At 49.7% G+C, this 26,269-nt stretch overlaps 1 protein-coding gene across 2 annotated transcripts in view; it reads right to left on the bottom strand.

The window, feature by feature from the left end:
* Positions 1 to 334: 334 nt before the first annotated feature.
* The window catches only part of THRB (thyroid hormone receptor beta), a 289,369-nt gene continuing 263,434 nt past the window's right edge, over positions 335 to 26,269 (bottom strand). For both annotated transcript variants that reach the window (XM_077811266.1, XM_077811265.1), the window contains 4 exons: positions 24,874 to 25,079; positions 8,973 to 9,119; positions 3,538 to 3,796; positions 335 to 842 (listed from right to left, as the gene is read on the bottom strand). In XM_077811266.1, coding sequence (XP_077667392.1) covers positions 601 to 842; positions 3,538 to 3,796; positions 8,973 to 9,119; positions 24,874 to 25,079 — 854 coding nt within the window. In that variant the 3' untranslated portion in view covers positions 335 to 600. The remainder of the gene's footprint in view (positions 843 to 3,537; positions 3,797 to 8,972; positions 9,120 to 24,873; positions 25,080 to 26,269) is intronic.

The following is a 26,269-nucleotide window of genomic DNA, read 5'->3' as shown; positions in this document are numbered from 1 at the left end:
TACAAATGAAAAAAATATATCAACCCCTCCTTCCCACTGGATATTTGAAAAAAGATTTGATTGTAGAGGACACAGATATTTATGATCCATGTAATAATCCCAAAGACGTGATGCAATCACAGTGATGATGGTATTCTTAGATCACAATGGTAATGGTTACACTTAGAATGACCATGGAAAACTAGACACTGTATCTCACTTGTGGCTTGCAAAATGAGGTAATACTGGGAAAAAGGCAGGGCAAAGTGCTTTGCCTTGGAGGCCTGTTTATTTTCTGCCACTTCAATTTTAACTCCCCATTTCCCCAAGCAGTTATGGATGTGAGCTGGTGACCACTTAAGTGCTGGTGATCGAGATTGGTTTGTTTGTGTTTTCACTGTTAAGCTGTCAAAGCATTCACATCAAGGGACTGAAGGACAAAATGCAATAGTCACAAGTACCCGCATAAAAGGGACATTTTCATCCATGTCTATGCAAAAAAAAAAAAAAAAAGAAACAAACAAACCAAACCAAACCAAAAAGAACAGAAGAAGAGCTAGGCAATGGAATGAAATGACAGCCAGTAGTGCTATGGGAATTCTGAGAACCACTCCAGTCTTTCTAATCCTCAAACACTTCCAAGAACAAAGGGGGAAAGAGTTCCGTGGGGCATTCCACCTTCATGTGCAGGAAGCGGCTGGCGTGGCAGGCTCCAATCATTCGTAGATCTGTCACTTTCATCAGCAGTTTTGGCCAAAAGTGTGCAACGTGGTGTTTTCTGTAATTAATGTAGTGTTCAAAGGCCAGGAGGAAACCTTCTTGACATTTTTCTATCCTCTCAACACTGAGGAGACCTGGACGATCTGTAGGTAAAAAGAAACAGGATGAATGCATTCATTTACAATAATAAATTCCTAATCAAAATCAAGAGAGGAAGGACAGCCATGTAATAAAGGCACTGGACTGAGACTCAGGACACCTGTGTTCAAATCCTGGCTCTGTCATAGACTTCCCATGTGACCTTGCTCACTTAATCTCTCTGTACCTCAAAGATAGTAATGGTTCCTTCCTCCAACCCTCCAATGGTTCCTTCCTCCAACCCTTTGTCTGTCTCATCCACTTACAACGTAAGTTATTCAGGCAGGTACAGTCTCTTATTATTGGTATGTTCATTGCATAATGGAGACCTGATCTCAGCTGGGGCCTCCAAGTGTTACTGTATTACAAATAATTATGAATAAAAACTTCCTTCATCAAAAATCCCGCCCCCGCACCTCTAAATTACGATTCTCTCCTGTCTTTGTTTTTCCTTTCAATGGCAGCCCTACAACTGTGACCCAAGAAGCCCTCAATGCCAACTGGCAAGAAGGATACAGGAATGTCCTGATTCTGCTATGTACATTCGAGTTCACCAAAGAATGTCACTTCAGATCTTAAATGAAACTCGAGTCACATGGTCTTTAATGACGTTGTGAAATGTATGTACAGATACTAGGTAAGGAGTTCTGTACAGATACTGAAGATACGCTTATCTGCAGTCTGCAGTAAGGTATTAGCCACCAGCAGAGATGAAAAAATTGGTTTTCTGTTAGACAAAGAGATGTTTATTCACTGGTCTCTCTGTCAGGATGTAAATCAAGCATTATAAACCAACACAATGGATGCCCATTTACATACGAAGTCAACGAAGAGAGGTGAAACCAATGGCGAAGCAGCAGAGACACAAAACAAGCCACAGCTGGTTAGCCTGTACTCTGACGACTGACAATGAACTTTGGGGATTTATGTAGAAGCAAAGAAGACAGCCCCTCATCCTGCTGATTACATCACTGTGACAATTCTTGGGGTACCTAGGACTGTGAGCCACCTTGTTCCCCCTGCATCCAGTGTCAGGGAATCTTGCTTGTGCTTAGCTGGATGTTAGTTTTCTAACATCACCAGCCTTGTAGCCCCCAAGCACTCTTCTCTGTGCCATGCCAGCCCTTATTGTGCCTTACAGGTTAACAATAGGTGCACCCCAGTCCCCTAGACCCTTTGAAGCATTCTCCTGTGATATCCAGCCCCTGACTACTTACAGAAATATTATGTCTGCTGTCCCCAAAGGAACAATATGTACAGCAGCTTATAAGATTCAGCTCAGGACCAGTATTTTACTTAACACCACAGCACTGAGATATATTTACAGTGAAAACAAGAATAAGTTTATTATCAAAGTCTAGAGATTCAGGAGATGCTGAGTAAGAATATTGGAAACACATGGTTACATAAAAAACAAAATCCTAACATGCTTTCTAGAGACTAAACTTAACTATCAGATTAACCTCCTATCTAACGAAGTTTATCTCACCCAAAGTCTTCTGAAACTTTTCAACCAAGATTGGCTGAGATCTTGGGTTTACAGGCAGTGAGTTTACATTCATGAAAATGGGATGGAGGATCCCATGGGAAGGCACAAGGTGAGCAGGCCTTTAGGAACACCAATGAACTGCACTCAGTGGTGCTGGCAATTCAGCAGACAGTGCTCCTCCCTCCAAATCAGCACAGAAGCAATGCACCAGCCTGGCTGTGAAAATGCTTCCTTTATGAGAAAACATTTAAAGGTCCCTTTCAGGAAAGAAGTTCCTATGGAAATGCCTTCTGAAATAACTGTTTTACAAGCCAAGGCTTTGGAAAATAAACGGAGACCCAGATGTTTTCAGTGGAAATGTCAAATGAATGCAAATGATCAGGAAGGTCAATGTAAACCCCTGTCCTATGTATTGTTTACTACTCAGGGATTAAAGCACTCTCAACCCCTCCTCCCCCTCAAGTTGCCAGGTCTGTCATTGCCCAAGAACCACATTCTCAGTCCTGTATGTTACAGCACCCTGGGCTAGAGCAAAAGAGCACCTCGGGCTTGTCTTCAGTACGGGGTAAGTCGACCTAAGTTACGCTACTCCATGACGTAGCTGGAGTCGACATAGCTTAGGTCGACTTACTCCGGTGTCTTCACTGCGCTGCATCGACAGAAGATGATCTCCGGTCGACTTTGCTTACTCTTCTCTAAGAGCTGGCATACTGGCATGGACTGGAGAGCACTCTGCCATCGATTTAGCAGGTCTTCAGTAGACCTGCTAAATCGATCACAGCAGCATTGATCTCCCAGTAGTGAAGCCCAGCCCTTAGAGAATTTACCCTGAGGATGGCTGATGCTGAGCGCTCTATTTGTAAGCCAGGGAATGTTGGCCCAGACTCAGCTACATCACTGATCCCTTTCCAGCAACCAATCCACCTCAGACCTCTACACTGTTTGCACATGGTCTGAGACCAAGACCATTGTTATCTATCATAAAGGTATTTTTGTGAGTGCTTATCCACATAGTTTCTAAGCCCCAATGTGATGCAGAAACCAAGAATTTCAGCTGCATCATTCTAGTGACGCCTTAGCCAGTGCTCCTATATTTAAAATACCCTCTGTTTTCTTTTAGAGAGAGATTTGCTGCAGATACAATGAACCAGAACTTCACACAGGGATGGTTATAAAAGCTCTGGTGGTGCCCAATATGTTCTCATTCTCACCTGATGACATGAGCAGCACAGCCTGGAGCAGGGCGACCTCTGTGTCATCCAGGTTAAATGAAGACAGCGACATGCCCAGGTCGAAGATGGCATCAGAGACTACGCCGAGACCCCCGTTTTTCAGCTGGCCCCTTGTCACTGCCATCTCCCCATTTAGTGTTAAAGTCTCACTCTCGGGGTCGTAGCGCACTGCTGCTCGGAGGGACATAATCTCCATACAGCAGCCTTTCAAAAGGATTATCTGGTCTTCACATGGCAGCTGCAGAGATTACACATGATAATGAAACAGCCTGCACTAACTAGGGTTTTCAAGCAAACTTAGTTCTGAAATACAATAAAATCCATGTTACTCTCAATAAACATCAAGGGCTGCTAAATACACTATTAACGCTGTTACACACCATACAGCTGATAGACTAAATACTCCCAAGTATGAATGACACACCCCAAAAGCTAACAACCCTGTGTAGTATATGCTTTGCCATCCTTCTGAGTGGGTTCATTCCACCCAATTTCTGTTGGAAATTAAGACACCATATCGTTATAATGAAGGACTAATGGGTTCGAATTTCAGAAGGCACTAAAATGAAGGGATCAGATTTTCAGAAGTGCCGTTCTCAGTGGGGACTGCTGGGGGCTGAGCAGGTTTGAAAAGCTAGCCTGATACATTTTCATAATATCCACTTTCCATTTGAAAAGCATTTTGCAAGCTTTAATTGACAAATTAATACTATCAATTGTTTCTTTGGTTACAACAATACTGCACCTCTTACTTTTCTGACCTAGGAATAGGGGGGGAAATGATCACACATGGGAAGAACTATAAATGTGGGCTGGTTTTTAGTAAAAGTAGTAAAACAAATATTGTCTCTGGAGAAGATTTTAAAAAATGCCTAAGTGATTGGGATTTGTGCTCTTTCTTCCCTTAATCACTTTTGAAATCTCCCCCTGTAATATTTTGGAAACCATCAAGTATCAGCATTTAATAAGAGACAATGAGCCAGATTCTGCTTTCAGCTTTAGAAATGTAACTCAGTTGCCTTTAGTGGCACTAGTCCAATGTTATGCTGGTGTGACTGACAGCAGAATTTGGATCATTATCTTCAAGGCATGTTGCAAGGCTCATCTTTTTCCCAGGGTCTGAAAATGGTAGGAGGGAGTGTAGGGAGTGAGAGGGAATTGTAATGCCAAAGATGGGGAACTATTTGAGCAGGATTTGCTGGAGGGTAGTTCCTGAATTATTGCACTTAGGTTGTATTTATATGTTATTTCTAAGGTGTCTGCATAATAGGAATAGGTGCCCTTTTTAGCATTTCTATAAAGCTATCTAGCTACATAAATAAATGATAATGAAAAAAGAGTGAAATCTCCAAGACTGTTTTGAAGATGTCACTGTAAGTCAACATGAGCAGCTACCGTGACATACGTAATCATGTGAAGATGAAGCTAAATCCTAATTGGGTTCTAGAATGAAGAAAATCTGTTTCATTTTGGGTTCATGTTAAGATATGATTTTTTTACTTTGAATCTCAAGTGAAGTAAACGTGTGTGGTTTTGGCAGTTGTGCACTCACTCGCATAATGATTACATTTAATCTGGTAGAAAAATGTACAGCATGGATGATGGACAATTGGCTGACAGAGGCAAAAGCAGTGTTCTGTGGGAGAAGAGTTTTAAACATGGAGCCAGCGGAAAAGAGAAATTGACTAGGATTGCACAGTTATTTTGATGTGTCGCCAGTGTCAGGTCTGAAATGTTAGATACATAAGGAAAATGACACCTTCCAGTCAGGGCAAGTCAAGCCTTCTGCATCAAGCTCAATGGTTGCACATAGATGGGCTGAATGGGGAAATTGGGAGTTTAGCTTCCCAAAGGAAGTGCTGCTGTTTGGCTGCTGAGATCCAGTAAGAGAGGAGAGAAGGTGAAAGAAAAGAAAAAGGAGAAAGGAAGCAATTATAAAAAGGTGACAAATGGGAAACAAGTGCAGAGAAAAAGGAGAGAGAGAAAGAAAGGGGGGGGGAACAGAGGGGGAATAAAGAGAAAAATGAGAACTGTATGGAGAGACAAGGAAGGAGGAAAGAAACAGAGACAAAAAGAAAAAAAAACGGGATCGTGAGATACGTAGCAAAAAAAGTCAATAGTGGGATATAACATGAGCAAATAACTCATTATTTTTTCCACTGATCTAATAAACATAAAGAAATTCCTTTACTCTCCCACCTCTCCCAGACCCCCCTTGTAACTTCTTTATGGTGCACCTTTTCCCATAATGCTGAAGGAAACACTGCACAGGACTTGGTTCAAGGGACACTGTTAGGTTAAATTGTGTCCAAAGTATAGGCTTTGTAAAAAATAAGGTTTTACCAAACTGAAGACCAATAGAAATGGTTCCTTGACTTAATTCATTTAAAAAATACCACAATTTTATTTTTCTTAAAGAAACAAACACCCTCAGTGCTTGCAGTAGCCCGCACACTGTAGCACACCATGGCTGGGTCTGGTGGAAGTTGAGAGGGCATTCTGGCAAGTTTTAGGGACTTTTTTCTTTTAGCCTTTTTCCCCCTTAAAAGGGCGAGAGAGATCGGCATAGAAAATAACCTGTAATTCATCAGAAAGCATGTAACCTCCTGGCGGCTGGAGCCCAGGCCCCGACAATGAAAAATAATTCCTTGTCTATCACAAACATTCCCTTCCCTTACTCCCTCCCAGCTCTATTCTTCCCCTCTATACCTTCCCTGTCTCTACTCTTCTTTGCCTGTCCATTGCTCCCCTATTTTAACCCTCTCCAGTTCTTCTTCTTTTCCATCCGTAATTGCTCCCCTATTTTCTCACCTATCTCCTTATTTCTGGACAGGACTTGGATCCTACCTCTGTATGCAATTAGCCAGCCTGACAGACCAGGTAGGATCCTGCCAGCCAGGGCCAAGACTGGCTTCCTCCTAGCCTGCATGGAGTCCGGGCTGTCCAGGCTACAGTTGATGTTGGCACTGGCATCAGGACTCTCATCTTCTAGCAGCAACACATGCCCACCAGAGAATGGGGCTGCAGCTCCAGTTGACTGTGAAGGATGAGCTCATCTCACTGGGCCCCCTGCTGGCCACAGATATGAACTCGGCTGCTCACAATTTGATTTTGAGACTGAAATGACCTAAAACTGCATTGGCAAAACTCAGTACAGCCTTAGCCAAACTGGGACCGCTGACAACTGTGATACCATGCCACTAAACCATGAGCCTTTGAAACTGGGATGGTCTAGCAGCTGTGATGAATGTGATGGATGAAGTGAGCTGTAGCTCACGAAAGCTTATGCTCAAATAAATTGGTTAGTCTCTAAGGTGCACAAGTACTCCTTTTCTTTTTGCGAATACAGACTAACGCGGCTGCTACTCTGAAACCAATAAAAATACAGTGTGTATCCCCTCTTGCAGCAGGCAGGGCACTGGGGAAAAGGGCCATAGTCCTTCCCTGCTCTGTCTCTTTTGCAGAGGTTAGCTGCACTGTCAGCTCTGGTCCCATGACAGCAGGGACTGTGATTGTGTCTGTGCAGGGGCCTACAGGGGAAGGGAAGGGCTTTTCCTCGCAAACTGATTCACAGCCGGAGTCTGGCCCAGGCAGGATTATTTGTAACCGAAGTAAAGACACCTGCATTTTTTAAAAAGTGAATCATTTTAGCCAGACTGTGTCCCTTTCAAATAAGTACTAACGTTTGCCATGCCCATTCCTTTATTTCACAACTGCGGCCACATGAGAAGGCAGCTCTCCCGACCCTTTGTATTCACTGTGCATTGTTTCTCATTCTATTGTCAGATATTGGTGTCTGTAGGAGCAAAGTTTAAAAGGTGGCTCAGCTGCGGGGGAGGCCTGACCTAGCCAAAACGAGTAACATACAAAGGTCATGCCCCACAACTCCTGACTCATTTGCTTCATGCTTTCCACTCGCTTAAATTGTGGAGCATGTGGGCCTTGTGTGGCCAGGAGGGATAGGAGATGTCAGATAGGCATTGCAGCCTGTTATCTGATGGACCAGGTTTTTTAATTAAAAAGACTGCCTTGGCATGTCACTGCAATTTCCCACCACAAACAGTAAATCGATGCAGACAGCTCCCCTCAGACACTGGAGTGCTACAGGGGCCTCTCAATCTCTTTGGATTTTTAAATCTTCACACTTGGCCATTGTTTTATCCTTTCTTGGCTGACAGAGCCAGGGAGAGCTATTTACAGTGCAACAGCTATTGATACTTACTGCACCCTCTTTTGTAGGTGCCAGGGGAGGCAAAGGGCATTACTTGACATAACAGCTCTCCTTGACTAACCTTAGAGATTGAGCTATCAGCCAGGGAAAAGCACAATGGTGCGCCTGCCTTAAGCTTCTTCCCTGACTGATGTTCAGTCAGTGGGGAGAAGAAGTGGTTCCCATGTTTGGATTTCGGATCATCTCCCTGAGCATGCTCACTGTCATTTCCAAGGTCATTCTCTTGCCATATAACCAGTGGGGTCAAGTGCAGTTCTGCAGGAGGAGATAGTAGGGCGGCAGTCCACCGCTGCTGCAGAACTTCCATGGCTGTGGATTCCAGGAGACTCCCAGGTGTCAAAGTTAGTTTCCAGTTGATTCAGCCCAGAATTTAAGTTAACATTTTTTTAAGTCAAGAGAACAATCATCATCATTATCTACTGCTCTCAAATTTACTTTCATTCCCAATTTGTACCAGTGTGAGTGAGATCAGAATAGGGCCCATGCATATCCTAATTACACTAAAATTTAATTTTAAATATTCGTCTTATAGTGTATCTCACATCTGAATATCCTTCTGGAGCCAAGTGTTATTAGTTGCCTCCACATCTAACTTACATTTCACTCGTGGTGATGTCTGAGGGGCAGATTGTGGCCTGGGTTTTTGCTGACATCCCATCCACTACAGATGAGCCAGTGCGGGAGGTATCTTAGTCCTGGATTCAGGAAGGCACTTAACTCCATCCCTACGTAGGAAAGCATTTAAGTAAATGCTTAACTTTAAGCATGTACTTAAGTACCAGGGGGTTAATGGGCCTTAAGTATTTTCTTAAAGTTATGCAAGTGATAGGGAAGATTTATTGATTTTGCCACTGGTATAGGCCCATACAAAATCACAAAAAAGGGATTTGGTTGATCATAGGAAACAGGAAATTAAATGATACTGAGATGATTTTTATCCTATTTTTTTATTTTTAATTCTTTTAAGCCATCTGATTTAAAACAAAGTGAACTGATTAGTAAGGTCTAACCTCTTCACTTCATTCTTGCATGATTCAAGTCAACAGGAAGTAGAGGGATTTTATGAGGCTCAGATATAATTTTGTGTGTTTTCATGTCACAATGACACTACTTTCTATTGTTTCTCTTGACAGGTCCATTTAGAATAGCATGAAGCAAAGAAAAAGAAAAAAGAAATTCTTACCTCACAAAACATAGGCAACTTTTTGGCAAAATCCACCACTCTTGTAATTGCTGGTGTGATAATTTTTGTAAACTGGCTGAAGGCTTCTAAGTCCACTTTTCCACTTTCTGGGGCATTAACCATTGGTGCTTGCCCAATATCTTCAGGCTAAGGATATTAAGAAATACATTAAAAGGGAAAATTTGTTTAATTCAAGTCATCTTTCATAGATGTTTATAATATGGTCGGGATTATATATAAAGTCCACCACTCTGTTCCTATGAAATTAAACAATAACATTAACCATTATTTGTGCAGGACCTATAGGGGCAATTTTTCTAAAACAAGCCATAAAATGTGCAGTTGTCTGTAAAATAGGTGATTACATAAAGAAATGGGTGATCAACGTGCCATTACACCCATTTTGTGTGAGCAGCTGCATATTTTACACATGCAATTACCTGTTTGTGTCTATGCATATTTCGTGGGAGAAGTTTAGGGGTTTCTGCTTGGAAATTTAGGGCTGATCCTGCCTCCTTCCACTGCTCAGCACCCTCAACCTCCCCTAAAACCAAGGGGAGTTGAAGATACTCATTACCTCTTACCTAGAAGATGCTCAGCACACTGTAGGATTGGGCTCCTTGGCTACCCAGTGTTATAATGTTATAATATCACAAAGACCACAAGCCAACTGCCAAGACCTGTTTACAGAGGTGAGCTAACATCACTGAGACTAGGGATGGGCTGAAATCGGAGGTCGTTTGGAACAAATAAGAACTCCCTAAACATTTGCTCATTTAGGTTGAAATTTGTTCCTCTGCAGGGCTTCAGCACAAGGTTTATGCAACATGGAAGTCCTATTTTGAGGATTTAAGTGGGGCTTATATGATGTATAAGCTTTATCCTGAAACCCTGCAGAGGGGTGAATGTCACCGCAGTTGAATTTAGACTTGCATACTTTCTAGACTTGCATACTTCTGTTTTTTAAAAAACCCACACATATCCAAAGCTGTTCTTCCGTGCTCAAAGTAAGGCTTTGCAATTGCAAAAGACCTGCCAAACACTATGTGGAGGGAGCATTTTGTTCAATTACTAAGTTTAAAACTGCTCAGGAGTCAGAGAAGAACTCCTTCAAGACAGTTGAGGTGTATGAAGTTTACAGAAGTACCTTTCAACAGTGATGCTGAAACTGCTGTTTGAATAATATAAATAACATAGGCTTAATAGGCTTTTTTTAAAGCAAAATGTCAAAGATTTTCCTACAGTTCTGCCATCAGTCAAAATCAAAATCTAACTTCTTTCAGAAGAAAACTGGTGCTCTGTATAAAGCACATAAGCATCTGATTTGGAAAGAATTGGGAAAACCACATGCTATGTAACCCAACATATTAATCCAACTGAGGTTAGGGAAAAAAATTTAGTACACAGGATCCATGTTCTTACCCTTTTAAACCAAACCAAACCGCGAACTTTGCTAGACAGTAATTTCAAAAACAACTACATCACTCTTTGCAATATTCACTGACTTTGTGAATATTGTCTTTGTGTTATCTTCTTTATGTCCTGACACAACAGTGTGTGACTGTACATATAGAAATGTGTGATCCAATGTTGGAACTGAGTAAACATTGTGACAGGGTCGGGCCAGATGGCTATAGGAGAGTAATTTTTTTTTTTAAAAGCAGAAAAGAATTTTATTTACAAAGAATCACCAAAAAGGAAAAAACAAAAATATGCAACAAAACAAAAGCAAACGCAAGGTATAGCACAGCAGCCTTCAGGAGGGAGAAGTGTTCAGGCTAGCCTGGGCCCAGAGCGGGGGGGCTTCCTCGACACTCGTGGTCCTCCACCCTCCTGAGTTACCTGGTGGCCTAGAGCGGGGGGGTTTCCTCGACACTCGTGGTTTTCCACCCCCTCGAGTTACCTAGTGCCACGCCCAGTGTCACCGATTATTCCTCTCCTGAGAGTGCCCGACAAGATGGGCATGGCTGCGGGGTGGGCAGTTTGGGGGGAGGGACGGACGTACACCCACGTGTGATAGGACCCCTCCTAGGTGACAGTAATGATGGTATACACAGCGGCAATGGCTGGGGCCTCTCGCTCTTCCCCTCAATCAAAGGGTCAGACGGAGGGAACCGGATGGGGTCACAGAGCAGAGAACCTCGGACAGCGTCCACCGCTCCTCAAAGGCGTCAAGGGAGTGGGTGGACGCCGCCCAGAGGAACTCCGCCCGGATACGTGAATGTACTGAGGATCGGAAAACGGCCTTACAGTCGCAGGACGCTTCATTGGCCAATCTTCTCTCTCTGGTTTTATAGATGGCTGTTTTAGCTAGGGCTAGGAGGAGGTTAACCAGGAGATCCTGCGACTTTGTGGGGCCAAGGATGGGAAGTGTGTAAATAAAAAGGTGAGGGGAAAAGTGCAGCCAAAAGCGTAATAAAATATTCGTGAGGAGCCGAAAAAGGGGCTGCAGCCTGGCACACTCTAAATACACGTGTGCCAGGGTTTCCCTCACGTTGCAAAAAGGGCAAGTATCTGAGATGTGGGTGAACCATGTCAAAAACACGCCCGTGCTCACAGTTCCGTGAAGGAGCCGCCAAATAATGTCCCCGACGGGCCTCGGGACCAAGGTGGAATACAGGCTGGCCCACCAGGGCTGCTCACCCTCCAAAGGTGGCAGGAGGTCCTGCCACTTTGTATCGGGGAGGGACACCAGGGTGAGGGCGTGAAGGGTGTGAAGCGTGAGTGTGTATAGATGTTTCCTTGGCGCGGTTTGGAAGCTGACCGGCTGCAGTTCATGCAGCCGGCTCGCAGTGAAAGGGTGAGGGATTTGCTGGGATCTACGGGGTAGGGGTCCAATTGAAAGGTCCGGAGGGCCTGGGGTAGAGGGTGGGCGGGGTGTGCCCTCGCGCAGGGCTCGACTGAGATAAGCCTGAGCAGCAGGCGTCAAAATGGCCTTCACCTCCTGAAATACGTGCCAGGGGGTACGAGGTCTGCAGAGCCCCATGCGCCGAGCAAGCGTCAGGGGATCCAGCCAGTCTCCTCGGTCGTAGTCCAGGAGGTCTCCGACTCTCGTGACTTCCGCCAGGACCAAACTCTGGCGCACTGAGCAGGACTCTGCCACCTGCACACGGAGCTGGGGGTTGTGTAGCAGGGGCTCCACAAGGAGGTCCACTCCCACGGTGGCCGCCGCGGACCTGGTCGTTGAAAACAGTTTCCAAGTCCAGAGGAGGTCCTGGTAGAAGACTGGCAGCCCGGAGAGGTCTCGCGGAAAACCTCTTGGACAGAGATAAAAGAGCTGCCGGTCGTATTGGAGCCCTTGGAAGCGGCGCAGGAAGGCGTGCGCCAATATGCTCCATGTCGAACTACCTGCACTATAAAGGAGCCTCTGCAGGGCCCGGAGGCGGAAGACACGGACCTGAGTGTGCAGACACTTCAGGCCCTGCCCTCCTTCCTTCAGGGGTAGATGAAGAACTCCAACAGGGGCCCGGTGCATTCCTGACCAGAAGAACTCTAGAATCGATGTCTGGAGGTTGGTCAGGAAACCTGGGGCCGGGACCAGGGTGTTGAGCCGGTATCAGAGCATGGACAGGACTAGTTGGTTAAGCATCAGTGCTCTGCCTCAGAGGGAGAGACATCGGAGTAGCCTCGTCCATTTCCGGAGCCGCTCTATCACCCCGCCTTCTAAATTTTGCCAGTTCTCCGGCGGAGAAGGGTGCGTGGCAGAAAGGTAAACGCCTAGGTAGAGCAGCAGACCCATGCTCCACCGGATGGTCTGAAGCGTGGGTGGGAGGGAGCTCACCTGCCACCAGTCCCCTACCGCCAAGCCAGAGCTCTTGACCCAGTTGACTTGGGCGGAGGAGGCTGCCGAATAGATGGCCTGGCAAACCTCCTCCCACGCCAAGTCGCCCGGGTCCTGGACCATGAGGAGCACGTCATCGGCGTACGCCGACAGGACCAGCCGCAGCTCCAGCTCCCACAGCACCAACCCTGTCAACCTCCTTCGGAGGAGACAGAGGAAGGGCTCCATCGCCAGAGTGTACAGCTGGCCCGAGAGGGGGCACCCCTGCCGTACTCCTCGCCCGAAGCTGACCGGTTCGGTCAGGGTCCAGTCGAGCCTAACCAGACACTCTGCAGAAGCATACAGTACCTGGATAAAACTCACAAACTGAGGTCCGAATCCAAACGCCTGCAGAGTGCCCAGGAGGTACCCATGGTCCACTCTACCAAACGCCTTCTCCTGATCAAGAGACAGGAAGGTGAACGACAGACCATCTCTACGCCCGAGTTCCAAAAGGTCTCGGACTAGAAATAGGTTGTCAAAAATGCTGCGGCCCGGGACAGTGTAGGTCTGGTCTGGGTGGATCACATCCGCCATCACAGACCCTAGCCGCAGCGAGATTGCTTTCGCTACGATTTTGTAGTCCGTGCTAAGGAGTGAGACGGGGTGCCAATTTTGTAAATCGCGGAGGTCCCCCTTCTTCGGCAAAAAGGCGAGCACCGCTCGCCTGCACAAAAGAGGAAGGACCCCACCTTGCAAGGACTCGGCCCAGACAGTGGCTAGGTCTGGGCCAAGGATGTCCCAGAACACATGGTAGAACTCTACGGTCAGCCCGTCCATGCCCGGAGATTTATTGGTGGGCATGCGACGGAGGGCTTCCGAGAACTCGGCCAGGGTGAGAGGCAGCTCTAGTCGGTCTCGGTCTCTCACGCTGACTGTAGGGAGTTCCTTCCAGAGCACCCTGCAAGTGCCAGGATGGGTCAGATCCGGGGAGAAAAGGCTTGTGTAGAAGTCATGGGCCCTCCCACACATCTCCACCGGATCCGTGAGGTGGGTGCCGTCTTCTGCTAGAAGGCAGGTGATGTGTTTCTTGGCCCGCCTCATTTTCTCCAGGGCATAGAAGAAACGGGAGCCACGATCCATCTCCCGAAGGAGGTGGATGCGGGATCGAACAAAGGCACCTCGGGCCCGATGGTCCTTGAGGGCCCGGAGCTCCTCCCGCTTCTCCCGGCACACTACGCAGAGGAACGGGTCCTCGGGGCTGGCGGCCAGACGCCTCTCATCTCTAAGACCTCCTTTTCCAACTGCTCTATCGCCGCATTTCTCCGTCGGCTGATGCCCCGCGTGTAGTCACGGCAGAAGAGCTTGGCGCTAACCTTCCCTAGATCCCACGATCGCCGCGCCAAGGGAAAGGCACGCCGCTGCTCTCGCCAGGCCAGCCAGAACTCCCGGAAGGACGTCACGAAGCCCTCATCCTCCAACAGGCTGTTGTTAAAATGCCAATAGGCCGGCCCCAGCCTCTCTGCATGGAGGGAGGCTGTTATGGTGGCTAGATGATGGTCGGAAAATGGGGCCGGCCGAATGTTGGAAGAGTGGGCTCGTGAAAGATGGAAAGGGGATAAATAAATACGGTCCAACCGAGAGTGGTGTGACCGATGGGCCTCCACCCGGACAAAGGTAAACGTGGAAGTGTCATCCGGGTGGTGGTCACGCCAGACATCCACTAGGGAGTGATATTCGACTATTTCTCGGAGAATGTTCGCGGCGGCCGGGCTCAGCTCAGCCCCCGAGCGGTCCTGCTCCTCAAGGGTGGTGTTAAAGTCACCTCCCAGGACTAGGCACTCGTGAGAATCTAGGGTGATGAGGAAGACGGACACCTGCTGGTAGAATTGCGGCCGCTTCGGGCTCGTTGTCGGGGCATAGATGTTAATGAGGTTGATCACGAGCCCCTCCATACGGACCCGGAGATGCAGCAGGTGGCCCGGCACAGCCTCAGTGACCCCTAGCACCTCGGGTCATAGGTCGGGGGAGAACAGGGTCGCCACTCCAGCCTGTCGAACCGTGAAATGGCTAAAGTAGACCCCGTCCCCCCACTCCAGCTGCCAGCTGTCCTTGGCGGTTGGATATGTATGGGTCTCCTGCAGGAAAACCACAGAGTACCTCCCCTCCCGAAGGAAAGAGAACACCTGGGACCTGCGGAGAGCCATCCTACAGCCCCTGGTGTTCAAAGTTGCGATAATGAGAGGCGTCATGCGGAGGGCTGGGGGGGTGGGGGTTCCTTGTTGGCGGGGTGTTCGCAACTCCCAGCGGGTCACGCAACAATCCGTGACCCGTCCCGTAAGTGAGTAATTTATCACGGAAGCTGCGGACCCGCCCGTAGGCCACGGCACCTTGCCTTCCTGTCCCTCTACCCTCTCTTATAAGGGCCCTTGTGGCTTGGAGGATTTGGTCAAAGTCCCCCCATCGCTGGAGAGCTAGCTGTATGTTGTTGCGGGAGCCACGGGCGTCTTCTAAAAACTCCTGCAACGCTTTTCGCAGCTCATGGGGGGGTGGGGTTGCGATTTCTTGGTTATTCCCTGGTGGGGCTCTTGGTGCAGCCTCGTGGTCCGCTGAGGCGGGCAGGCAGGGTGCAGACCACCGACGGGGCGTCTGACAGGCCAAAGTTATTAGGTCCGTCTCAAGCCTTGGGGTAGAAGGGGATGGTGGAGGGAAAACTGCAGCTCCTAATGGGTCGCAGCAGGAAAATGCGAAGACTGCTCCTTGGGAGGGATCCGCAAAAAAAGGGAAAGAAATAACCCCAGGGGCGGCAATAGCATTGCAGGAGGAGGTGGATTGGGCAGGGACGGGGTGGGGAAAGGGGCAAAGGCGAGGCTCTGGGCTTCGGGAGGCAAGCAGCTGAGAGGTGGCGCCTCCCGAACAGATTAGAGGGTTAAGGGGGTGGGGAGGGGGCTCCCGGTGATGTCAGGCGCAGGCTCTGTGGTGGATTTGGCAGCCACGGCATCAGGTGGTGGACTACCTTCTGTAGGGTCCCCGCCCAGGAAGGCGGTTAGGGGGAGGGAGCATGGGGAAAGGGGGACTGGAGTGAGGTTGCCCAGATCAAGGCCAGCCGGCAGAAGGTCATCCTCTCCCTGGGTGACCGGGGTCAGACCTAGGGCCTCGATCTCCTCATACATGGAGGAGAGGTTGCCTTCCGCCACCCCAGGGGTCTCCCCTCTGGTGCCCGCCTCGACGGTTGCCTGGGGGTTCGTGGGGGTTTCGGGTGATGTCCGGGCAGAAGGGGCTTCCCCAGGGGTCTCAGAGGGGAGGGTCTTCCGTGGAGGGGAGATCCTACCTTCCAGTGCTATCGTGTCTTCCCCACCCGACACTGGCGGATGGATCTCACTCGTGGGCAGAGCAGAAGGCTCAGTGTCAGTGCCCTCCTTCCTGGTCTTCCGGGGAGCCTCCGCATCGGATGGGTAAACCGGAGCTCGAGCCTTCCGTTTGCCTCACTTCCCCTGGACTAGGGTCCAGCCCTCCATAGCATCGTCTGGGGACTGGTTAGCAGGGGTCGTGTCGGAGGGTAGAGGCGATGGTTCAGGGGCTCGGGGGGGTAACGGTGAGGCAGAATGAGGGAGGGAGGGTTCCCCTTGGGGCGGGCCCTCTCCTCTGCCTGGTAGTATCTTTGCTGCACCCTCCTCCATAGACTCTGCCAGATTGTTAGCAGCGAGGGCGGGGCTCCCTCCCTCATCTGGGCATTGTAGGGGAGGTGTCCCTTGGGCCCGGGCAGGAGTAGCAGTGGATCGAGCAGGAGGAGAGGTGGTTTCAGGTGCCGGGCGGCCAGGGGCGCCAGCAATGACGGAGCCGATGTCCTGCCGGGTCTTGGGTGCCCCTCCCCACCGGGCCAAGGGGCAGTCTCTTCGGACATGCCCCACTGATCGGCAGAGGTAGCACCGGGCCTCTCCTATAGAGTAGTAGACCCGATAGCGGGCTCCCTGGTAGGGAACTAGGAAGGACCCCTTGAGCGCCTCTCCGTCACGTGCCGCCGGCGGCGGTAGAAGCTGCACTTGCCGGCAGAATGAGAGGATGTGACGGAGGGTGGGGTCCTTGCAGCCCAACTGGAGAGGGCTGATGACAGAAACGGGTTTCCCCAGGATGGAAAGAGCGGGTAACAGCGCGGCATTGGGTAAAAAAGGAGGGACGGAGGTCAGGACGAGGCGGGCGCCCAGGTCCTCTAGCGGCTCCAGGGGGACAAAACCCTCCCCCCCCCACTGCCAGGCCCTTCTCCACCGCCTCCTGGGCGGCAGCCTCCGATGCTAAGAGAAAGACGACCTTCCCGTACATTTTGGAGGCTGCCACAATAGCCATGGGTCCTACCACCCTCGCCAACGCCTGCACGTATGTCTCCACGTGGGGTGAGGCGGGCACCAGGAGGCAATGGACGCCGTGTTTCCTGGTCATGGTAGGAAAGGGGCCCCGGCCACTATTGACGGTAGCAGAGGCGGTGGGTGGGCAAGATGACGAGGTGGCAGGCAGGGAGGCTGCCGCCACCCAGGCATATGCCGTGGGGGCCGGGGGAGGGACGCTCGCAGAGCTGGTGGAGGGAACAGTGGGGAGGGACGCCATGGTCGATGACGAGGCCACAGCGGTGGGGACAGCCCCTGTCATGGAGGGCCTGGTGGTTGAAGCGGGGCCCTTTCCCTTCTTCACACCCTGGCCTTTCCGACCAACTGGGGGGGCTCTCCTAGAATCTGGGGGGGGCGGTGGGCGTGGCAGCGGTGATAATCGCCCCAGTGCCTCCTGCTGCCGATGCCCCAGCGGGGGCGGTGGCAGGTGTTTTTGCAGCAGTGGTGGGGGGAGAGGCTTGGGGGTTGGGCGGGGGGGTAGGTGGGGGAGGGGCAGCTGAGGTTGTTAGAGGGGCCTCACCCCTCTCATTCCCCGCCATCGTGAGCAGGGACAGATGGGGAGACACCAGATGGAGGAGGGGGGAGGGGGAAGCAGATTAACCACTTCTCCCTGTTGGGCTGCAGGTAGCGGGAGGGGGAAATGGATCGGACTGGAGAGGGGGAGGAAACAGGAGTTGGGGTCAGGTAGTAGGGGCAAACTGTGGGGTGGACAGTCTGCGGGTGGGGGACGGACGGACATGAACCCACGTGTGTTTGTCCAAAGAGTCTCGTTTGGTTGGCTGTTGTTTCTGGCCCGGACGGTGGAATCAGGGTGAGCAGCTGAATCCAGAGGCAGATGGCAAGTTGCCAGCAGGGACAGACGGCGCGGGGGCCGTGACGGTTGTACTAGTGTTGGGGGGGGCACCGATGGATCGGGGGGCAGCTCCATGCCACACCCCCTGTGCCCCTACAAATGCAGTCAAGACACAGTCAAACCTCCCCCCACACGAGAGTACAGTTCAAAAGTTACTCAGTCTTACGGCCCCCTCTACGATGGTTTGTAGCTTCCCTGGGTGGTTTTTCTGTCGGCTATCTTCTCTTCTGGCTTTGTAGCTTTAGACAGCGAGGCTTTCAGCAGGCCAGGAATGTCGAGTAGATAAGAAGATTCCTCTTGGCCCAGTACGGGTCCAGAATCAAACAGCAAAACGGTTTGGACTGGGGGCTTCCACTCCCCTCCTCCAGGGAGCGGGTCGGCAGTCCCCCTCCCCGCCCGGGGGTTTCAGCCAGAGCAGTAGCAGCATCCAAGGGCAGGCGTGGGGGGGCTGGCAGCTAGCTGGCAGCCGACCAGCACTCAAATTGCAGCAGAAAAACAGCAAAAAAAACAAAACGAAGAAAAAGCGTCTGGCCCGGTCGGGGGGGAAGCTGAAGCAGGGGCAAAAAGTAAGAAAAGCCCAGGCCATGGGGCTACAGGAGAGGAATTGAAAGCAGATAGATTAGCAGTAAGCGAAGGAGGTCCCTTTTCCCTGGGTAAGGGAGCAGGGAAGGTTCCAGAACAATCAGGAACCTTCTGGAGGCTGATTAGAACACCTGCAGCCAATCAAGAAGCTGCTAGACTCAATTAAGGCAGGCTAATCAGGGCACCGGGGTTTTAAAAAGGAGCTCACTTCAGTTTGTGGTTGCGTGTGAGGAACTGGGAGCAAGAGGCACTAGGAGCTGAGAGTGAGAACGTGGACTGTTGGAGGACTGAGGTGTACAAGCATTATCAGACACCAGGAGGAAGGTCCTATGGTGAGGATAAAGAAGGTGTTGGGAGGAGGCCATGGGGAAGTAGCCCAGGGAGTTGTAGCTGTCGCACAGCTGTTCCCGGAGTCACTCTAGACAGGTGCATTCCACAGGGCCCTGGGTTGGAACCCGGAGGAGAGGGTGGGCCCGGGTTCCCCCCAAACCTCCCAACTCCTGGTCAGACACAGGAGTTGACCTGGACTGTGAATTCAGAAAAACGGCCAAGCTGAGGGCTGCCGTGAAGCTCCAAGGCGAGCAAATCCGCTAATAAGCGCAAGACCCACCAAGATAGAGCAGGAACTTTGTCACAACTGGTGTCGGAAGTGGGATCTGGTATCCACAGCAAGGCGGAAGAAGGAGGGTGTTTGGAAGGAAAAAAAAAAGTGAAGAGCATCTATTTTTGATTTTTTCTCCACAATGGAGGAGGTAGTGCGGGCACTGATACAAGCCACGGCTGCCCAGCAGGAGGCTACTCGTGTCCAGGCAGCCACCCAACAGGACGCAGTGAGGCTGCAGCAAGAGACTAATCATCTGCTGATGGACCAGGGTGCTCAAGACCAGGTTATGTTGCGGGAACTGGTAAACCAGGTAAGGCCCTTACAGAGCAGAACCGCGGCCATGATGGGACGCAGATCATGCAGGCCAGCAATTGGCTGCAGAAAATGACGTGGGAGGATGATGTGGAGGCATACCTCCTGGCCTTTGATAGGACAGCCCTGTGGGAGGCTTGGCCCCGAGAACAGTGGTCTGGCATCCTCGCTCCATTCCGGTGTGGGGAGGCCCAGAAGGCCTCATATGATTTGCCTGAAGAGGCTGCGGCAGACTACCCCCAGCTGAAAGCAGAGATCCTGGCCAGATCTGGGGTAACAACCGCAGTGCAGCCCCAGCGATATCATGAGTGGAGGTACCATGAAAACAAAACCCCACGGTCCCAATTATATGACCTCATCCATCTCGCATAAAAGTGGTTACAAACTGAGTCCTGGAGTCTGGAGGAGATACTAGAGGTTCTGGTCATCGACCGGTACATGAGAGGACTACCGCCAGACCTTCATGCCTGGGTAAGCCAGAACGAACCCTCCACCTACGATGAGGTTGTCGCACTGGTAGAGAGGTGAAGGACGGCTAGGGAGCTGACCCGACCAGTTAAGGAAGAAGCACCCCGGGTTAAACTAGCAGCACCAAGCCCTAGAGCTTGTGTGACTGGGCCACCAGGAGAACCCAGGTGGAAAAAGAGAGGGGCTGAAGGCCCACCAGAAGCCACAAAGAGTCGGAGCACTGAGGGGGAAGAGGATCGTGATATTAGACTACCCAAACCAAGAGACCGGGGAATGCCTAGGGCTCCTTACAGATGTTACGCCTGCCGGGAGTGGGGACACACAGCTGCACAGTGTCCCAATGCCGAGGAGCCTATGCAGTGTAACCTGGGGAACTGGGCAGACCCAGGCTCCCTAATCCACCTTGTGGGGGTCTCACTAACCCCACATATGTATACTAGACCGGTGAAGCTAAATGGGGTAGAGACCACAGCACTGGTTGATTTGGGGAGTGCTATCACGCTTGTCTCGGGGAATCTCGTGAAGCGTAGTCAGTTGCTGTGGGCTAAGCGTATGGGGATAATATGCGTCCATGGGACAGTTAGTTATTACCCCACCATCCCAGTAAAAATCGAGATTCAGGGGAACACTACTGAGGTAGCAGCAGGTGTAGTCCCTAAACTCCCATACCCAGTGCTCGTAGGGAGGGACTTCCCAGGGTTTGGAGACTTACTCCCAGTAGAGGAATTGGAGAAAGGGGGAAGCCCTGAAAGTAGTGCGGCATCCACAGTAGACTGTCAACCCCCAACCTTCTCTGAAATATCCCCAGATTTGTTCTCCACTCTCAGACAGCGTAGAAAGATGAAAAGGGAAAGAAGGGCAGCTAAGGCCTTGGGAAACCGAATACTGGCCCAAAGCCAGAGGGTCACTCTCATAGGTAGGCGGACCCGAGCAGCTGAAAAGGAGGCCACCCAGGAGGGAGAAGCACCCGAGTCGGACCCACACCCTAATGCCTCTGAACCAGTAGAGGCAACAGAGACTGGCCCCCTAGATCTCGGGCAGATTAGCTCCAGGAGAGGAAATTTTGGACGGGACCAGGCTGAAGACCCACGGTATGACAACATTAGGAAGGAGGTGACCGAAATAGATGGGGTCCCCGTGGAAGGGAAAACCCAGGGACCAGGACCCTACTTCATAATGAAGAAGAATCTCTTATACCAGATTGCACCAATACAGGGGCAGAAGGTACAGCAGATCCCAATACCTCAAAAACACCAGAATGCTGTATTAAGTCTTGCCCATAGTCATCTTTTTGGGGGGCATTTGGGGGTAGAGAAGACCCTGGCATGGGTCCTGCGACAATTCTTCTGGCCCAGAGTACATGAAGAAGTGCGGAGGTACTGTGCGTCCTGCCCGGAGTGTCAGCTGCACAGTCCCCATTGAGGGCACCTTTAGTACCCCTTCCCATTATAGAGGTCCCCTTCGAGTGAATAGCCATGGATCTAGTGGGACCCATGGAGAAAACAGCCCGGGGCCACCAATATATACTTGTCGTTCTGGATTATGCTACTCGCTACCCAGAAGCCATCCCCCTGTGGAACACGGCCTCTAAAACGATAGCTAACAAGTTGGTGGGGATCTTTGCCCAAGTGGGGCTACCAAAGGAGATATTAACAGACCAAGGTACCCCATTTATGTCGAAGCTAATGAAGGACCTCTGTACGCTGCTCCATATACTTACCCTGAGAACTTCAGTCTATCATCCGCAGACCGATGGGCTGGTAGAAAGATTTAACTGAACCCTCAAGGCAATGATAAGGAAAGTGGTAAAAAAGTCGAGATGGGAAGGATTGGGACACACTACTCCCTACCTTATGTTTGCAATCTGGGAGGTACCTCAGGCCTCAACTGGGTTTTCCCCCTTTGAATTATTATACGGACGCCACCCCCATGGCATACTAGATATTGCAAAAGAAATCTGGGAAGAGGAACCCAACAAGGGGAGAAATATAATTGACCATGTGTTGCAGATGCGAGAACGGATAGGCCGGGTCACCCCTATTGTACGGGAACATTTGGAAAAGGCGCAGGAGGCCCAGCGAACCCATTACAATCGCCAGGCAAAAGTTCCAACCAGGGGATCGGGTGATGGTGTGGGTACCCACGGCAGAAAGCAAGCTTTTGGCCCAATGGCAGGGGCCCTATGAGATGGTTGAACCCGTGGGGGAAGTAACCTACAAGGTGTGGCAGCCAGGATGCCGGAAACAAGAACAAATTTATCACATTAACTTCTTAAAGCCTTGGCACCAACAAGAGGCATGTGTAATGGCCCAAGAGACCCCGATCCAGGGAAATAACATGCAGGAGCAGATCAGGATATCCACTGATCTGACATCAAACCAGAAGAAGGAGGTAACTGAGATGATCATCCAATACCAGGACGTGTTTTCAACCAAACCAGGCTGGACCACTGAAGCATATCACCACATTATCACAGACCCTGGGGCAAAGGTGACTTTAAGGCCCTATCAGGTCCCAGCAGCAAAAAGGGAGGAGATCAAGGCAGAGGTAAAAAGGATGTTGGAGCTGGGAGTCATCGAAGAGTCCCACAGTCAGTGGTCAAGCCCGACTGTGTTGGTGCCCAAACCCGATGGCACCGAGGCTAAATACCTTGGCTACATTGTAGGAAGGGGCATGGTCAAGCCCCAACTAAACAAACTAGAGGCTATCCAAAATTGGCCCGGCCGAATCGGAAAAAGCAAGTCCGGGCATTCCTGGGTATAGTGGGGTACTACCGACGATTTATTCCCCATTTTGCTACCAGAGCGAGTCCCCTGACAGACCTGATTAAAGCCCGGGGTCCAGACATGGTGAAGTGGACAGATGCCACAGAGAAAGCATTCAGGGATCTACAGACAGCCCTCTGCAGTACCCCATGCTTATAGACCCAGACTTCAACAAAGAATTCATTTTACAAACAGATGCATCTGAAGTAGGATTGGGAGCTGTCCTATCGCAGATGGTCGGAGACAAAGAACACCCAATCCTCTACCTCAGCAGGAAACTCCTCCCGAGAGAGCAGAAGTATGCCGTGGTTGAAAGAGAGTGTCTAGCTGTGAAATGGGCCATGGAAACACTATGTTATTACCTTCTGGGACGACGGTTTACCCTTGTGACTGACCATGCACCCCTCCAGTGGATGCAGCAAAATAAAGAGAAGAATGCAAGGGTGACCAGATGGTTCCTGTCCCTACAATGTTTCCAATTCACCATACAACACCAGGCTGGAAGCCACCATGGCAATGCAGATGGCTTGTCACGAGTACACTGCCTGAAGTCCCAAGTTGCCCAACCCCGTAGTGTTGAGCAGACTGGGGGAATATGTGACAGGGTCAGGCCAGATGGCTATAGGGGAGTAATAGAAGGCAGATATATAAGCCCCAGGCTAAGTAGGTCCCTTTTCCCTGGGTAAGGGAGCAGGGAAGGTTCCAGAACAATCAGGAACCTTCTGGAGACAATTAAGACAGGCTGATTAGAACACCTGCAGCCAATCAAGAAGCTGCTAAAATCAATTAAGGTAGGCTAATCAGGGCACCTGGGTTTTAAAAAGGAGCTCACTTCAGTTTGTGGTTGCGTGTGAGGAGCTGGGAGCAAGAAGCACTAGGAGCTAAGAATGAGAACGCGGACTGTTGGAGGACTGAGGTGTACAAGCATTATCAGACACCAGGAGGACGGTCCTATGGTGAGGATAAAGGTGTTGGGAGGAGGCCATGGGGAAGTAGCCCAGGGAGTTGTAGCTGTCGCACAGCTGTCCCCGGAGGCACTCTAGACAGCTGCATTCCACAGGGCCCTGGGCTGGAACCCGGAGTAGAGAGCGGGCCCAGGTTCTCCCCAAATCCTCCCAAGTCCTGGTCAGACATAGGAGGAGTCAGCCTGGACTGTGAATTCAGAAAAACGGCCAAGCTGAGGGCTGCCGTAAAGCTCCAAGGCGAGTAAATCCGCCAATAAGTGCAAGACCCACCAAGGTAGAGCAGAAACTTTGTCACAACGTCAAAAAACTGATTAGCTGACTCAAATGCAAAACTTCCTGTAGTGGGCTTAACAATGGCTCAAGGTTTGTGCAGTGGAGTGCGCTGCAGGTGTCTGTGCGTATAGATATGAGAATTTCCACCTGGAGGTCATTCTATGGTCTGGTGTACCTTGGACTGAAGTAGATTTCACTTTCCTTTGAGGCCCTTTAGTATTTGTGTGCTGCAGGAGCATTTGGTATTCTGCATTAATTTCCTTTACAAATCAAAGTTAGAAAAATAATCAGAAATGAAACAAACCCTTTTTAGGGGCTGAGCCTTTTATTTTCTAGGCTGAACCTCAGTTATCACTTATTCAATAGTTAGACCTTTCCCCTGAAAAGGTCCCCAGGGTCCTTCTATAATCTGCAATCCCAGTGATGTACTATCCTGTTTTTGCTGAGCTTAATTCCTCCTCCCAGAATTTTTTTTTTTGGTTTAAATAAATGTATTCATTTTTGAACAAAGGGGCAATAAAAACACAATTTAACAAAAATCTGATTTTTGTGTTATTACCTGAAAAAAAGGTTTTTATTCACAACATGAAGCCATGCTGGATATCAGTCCATACATGGACAAATGTGTCTGAATACACATGCACACACATAACCATTATTTATATTATGGGCTGACACCAGCATATAAGGAGTAAGATGTACTTTCTATTTTTCCTTACTCTACCAGAACAGGGGGTTCCCGTTTTAGCTGCATAGTTTGATCAGATGATCAGATTCACAGAAGTTGGCAACCACTAATTATGAAGTTCATGTGATTTTTCATACAGTTCACCAGTCAACATACAAACAAATTTGGGGGTGACAGTGCTGGGAAGGGGCTTATGAGGGAATAAAAGAAATTGGCAACAAAAGCAGAGTACAAGGCTTCAGTTCCTACCAGAAATTTCCTTTTTTGTTTCCAGTGACTTCCTTGTGCATTAGTGGCCACATGCGCTTCAGTGACAATTTTGATCAGCTCCCATTCCTCATCTGTTGGCTCGGGTCTGTGCCCAATTGTTTTTTGTAGCTCTTCCCGACGTCTCTTCTCTCGGTTTTCTTCTATCAGCTTCCTTTTTGCTAACCGCTTGCTGTCATCCAGCACCACTATCAGGAATAAAAACAAAATAAAAAGTAACAAAATGGACACCTGCTCTTGGGAGTGTCTGAATTTTAGTCTGACTTATCTCAGATGTGCTGAGAGAACTAGAAACAACTTGACAAGGCAGTTGGTGAAGAAGTCTATCAGCCAGCCTGGAAGGTAGCAGAGCTAGTCTTTCTTACCCCACACTTATTCTCTCTAGATCCTGAATGATTTACTTACACGTGTGCTTAACTTTATTCATGGAGAGTAGTGCCACTGTCTTCAATGGAGTCCCACTATGTTCAGTGGAGTCCCACTATGTTCAATGGGACCACTCACAGAGTGTAAAACTATGCAAGACTGATAGTAAATTGGACCCCCCATCCACTTGTTAGTGTATTGCAAGCTAGAAAACGAGGGGTCTTTCTTTTTCCTTAAGAAAGAAAAGGAAACAAAAAAAACAGCCAAGCCAGTGCTCATGTTACAGTCTCATAAACTGACATGTGGTAAAATGGGAAGCAAGAATATAATAGTGTAGAGCGGCAGTTCTCAAACTGTGGGTCAGGACCCCAAAGTGGCTTGCGACCCCATTTTAATGGAGTCGCCAGGGCTGGTGTTAGACTTGCTGAGGCCCGGGGCTGAAGTCTCATCACCCACCGCCCAGGGCCAAAGCTGAAGCCCATGCTTCAGCCCTGGGCAGTGGGACTGAGGCTACAGTCCCCTGCTCTCAGACTGAAGCCCTTGGGTTTTGGCTTTGGCCTCCTGCCTAGGGCGGCGAGGCTTGGGCGGGCTCAGACTTCGGCCCCTGCTCCCGGGGTCGCGTAGTCATTTTTGTTGTTAGAAGGGGATCATGGTGCAATGAAGTTTGAAAACCCCTGACCTATACCAATTAAATGAAATTGGTTGTGGGCAAACACAATTATGGAATGAGGCAGGGCTCCAGAGATTGCCTGCAGAAGTGTGGTGTGTATCTAGAGACCCAAGCAACATCTGAGCAAGGTGCCGCAGGGTTTGAGGGTCATGGAGGCACTATAGAGGAAATTTATTGTTGCCTTGATATAATCTAGCTTCTCTTCAGCCTCCCTATTTTGATCTCTACGAGACCTCACTTTCCTAGAGTACAAAAGGGAGAAAGTGATGACAGCAGTTTAAGTCTACACCATGGCAGAATGTAAAGTAATAAAATATTTAGAGTCCACTTCAAGAAGAGGTT

The sequence above is a fragment of the Eretmochelys imbricata genome, chromosome 2, assembly GCF_965152235.1.
Source record: "Eretmochelys imbricata isolate rEreImb1 chromosome 2, rEreImb1.hap1, whole genome shotgun sequence".
Classification (NCBI taxonomy): Eukaryota; Metazoa; Chordata; order Testudines; family Cheloniidae; genus Eretmochelys; species Eretmochelys imbricata.
The sequence above is the reverse complement of the archived record's forward strand: the minus strand, read 5'-3'. Positions and strand labels throughout refer to the sequence as shown.